The 2,500-nt window shown below is 49.8% G+C and overlaps 1 protein-coding gene across 1 annotated transcript in view; it reads right to left on the reverse strand.

Moving 5' to 3' along the window:
• The window catches only part of ints6 (integrator complex subunit 6), a gene marked incomplete at its 5' end in the record, with an annotated part of 33,787 nt that overhangs the window by 8,150 nt on the left and 23,137 nt on the right, over positions 1 to 2,500 (reverse strand). The window contains one exon of the mRNA XM_080534877.1: positions 362 to 488. Within this exon, the coding sequence (XP_080391003.1) occupies positions 362 to 488 (127 nt within the window). The remainder of the gene's footprint in view (positions 1 to 361; positions 489 to 2,500) is intronic.

The following is a 2,500-nucleotide window of genomic DNA, read 5'->3' on the forward strand; positions in this document are numbered from 1 at the left end:
GGGCAGCACTCTGTGCAGCTGGTCAGACACACAGACAGACAGACACACAGACAGACACACTGTGCAGCTGGTCTGGAGGGCAAGAAGTCTTACATATGTTCAAGGCAAGGGACTCTTATCCATAAATTCAGGCAGACAGGCAGACAGACAGACAGACACAAAGACACACAGACAGACAGTCAGACAGACAGGCAGACAGGCAGACAGACAGGCAGTCAGACAGACAGTCAGACAGACAGGCAGACAGACACACAGACAGACACACAGACAGACACAAAGACACACAGACAGACAGACACACAGACAGACAGGCAGGCAGACAGACAGGCAGAGAGACAGTCAGACAGACAGACAGACAGACCTGGGTCTTGTCCTCTGAGCATGCGCATGCTGGTGTTGAGCAGGTTCCTCCTCATGCGGCTCAGCTGGTCCAGCAGGTGCATTCTGGGAATGTCGTAGGCGTTACGGAACCCCTGAGGCTTCAGACTCTGAGGAGGAGGGAGGAACACACTTTTACAACAACAACAACAACAACAACAACAACAACAACAATAATCATTTAATTTGAAAGTGCTTTTCAGAACGCCCATGGACACAGTACAAGGTGTATGTACATATATACTGTATATGTTAGGGTACATGTGGGAATACATTTACATTTACATTTACATTTTTGGCATTTAGCAGACGCCTTACTGCAAAGCGACTTACAATCAATACATTTGAATACTAAGCATGAGAATCATCAATCCACCTTTCGTAGCAGGAAGAGTAATCCAGCTCAGGCCCGGGGCCATTGGTAGAAAGAAAAACCTTTTCCTATCACCTTCTTCTAAAACTTTTTATTTTTTATTTTTTACACTGGAGAAACAGAGAAACAGTACAAGGGGGGCAATAAAAGTTTTTAGGGACACAGTAGAGGGGAAAGCGGGTGTCTTTAGGAGACATAGTGCTGAGGGGCAGAAGATGTCTCAGGAGGAGCAGTTAAGGTGTAACCTGAAGAGATGGGTCTTCAGTCTACGACGGAAGATGGGTAGTAGTGACTCTGCAGTTCTGACAGCCGTGGGGAGCTCATTCCACCAGCAGGGAGTCAGTGCTGTGAAGAGACGTGATCGGGCACGACTGCTGTAAAGAGGTGGTGGGGCCAGTCGGCCAGCCGAGGTGGAGGAGCGGAGTGAGCGGGCTGGAGTTTGGGGGGTTACCATTTCCTTCAGGTAGACAGGGGCTGTCCCTTTAGCTGCCTGGTATGCAAGCACCAGGGTCTTGAATCTGATGCGAGCTGCTATCGGGAGCCAGTGCAGGGTGCGAAGGAGAGGGGTGACATGAGAGTATTTGGGGAGGTTGAATACCAGCCGGGCAGCAGCATTCTGGATGAGCTGCAGAGGTCTAATGGCGGAGGCGGGGAGCCCAGCCAGGAGTATGTTGCAGTAATCCAGGCGGGAGATGACCAGTGCCTGGGTCAAGAGTTGCGCTGCCTCTCTGGTGAGGAATGGTCGTATCCTTCTTATGTTGTAGAGGAAGAATCTGCAGGAGCGAGCCGTTGCTGCAATGTTCTCCGCACAGGATAGTCGGTTGTCCAGGATCACTCCAAGGTTCTTGGCTGTCAGGGAGAGGGTTACAGTGGAGTTCTCCACTGTGATAGAGAAGTCTTGGAGAGGGCAGGCTTTCCCGGGGATGAAGAGGAGCTCGGTCTTGTTAAGATTGAGCTTGAGATGGTGGTCAGCCATCCAAGTTGAAATGTCAGCGAGACATGCAGAGATACGGGTTGCCACGTGTATATCAGACGGGGGGAAGGACAGGAAGAGTTGAGTGTCGTCTGCGTAGCTGGGGTAGGAGAACCCATGTGAGGAGATTACCAAGCCAAGAGACTTGGTGTAGAGGGAGAACAGTAGGGGCCCTAGGACAGAGCCCTGGGGTACCCCAGTGGTGAGGGTTCGTGGAGAAGACAGCGACAGAGAGCACGCAAGATTGTGGCTGACCCCTCACATCCAGCTCACAGCTTGTTTACATTACTCCCTTCTGGACAGCACTACAGGGCCACCAGGACAAAAACATCAAGACACTTGAACAGTTTTTTCCCCAAAGCCATAGCCCTTCTCAATAATTGCTGATCATTGTACCTTGCACTTAACATGTTCTTGCACTTAGTTGTACAGTATTTATTCATAATATCCACTCATATTGGTACTGTATATTTTGTCTTGAATATTGTCGTGTTGTCGTCTTGTTGTTGTATGTACTGTAGCTTGTTTAGTATGGTAGAATACCAAATCATGTTCCTAGTGCACTGCACATGGCGAATAAAGTTGAATTGAATTGAATTGATTCTCTCCAGGTCACCTGGTAGGAGCGGCCCGCCAGGTAGGAAGAAAACCAGGAGTGTGCGGTGCCAGAGATGCCCAGTTCTGAGAGGATGGAGAGAAGGATCTGGTGATTGACTGTGTGGAAGGCAGCAGACAGGTCCAGGAGAATGAGAATGGAGGAGAGGGAGGAAGCTTGA

Source organism: Nansenia antarctica (assembly GCF_963989245.1).
Source record: "Nansenia antarctica genome assembly, chromosome: 6".
Classification (NCBI taxonomy): Eukaryota; Metazoa; Chordata; class Actinopteri; order Argentiniformes; family Microstomatidae; genus Nansenia; species Nansenia antarctica.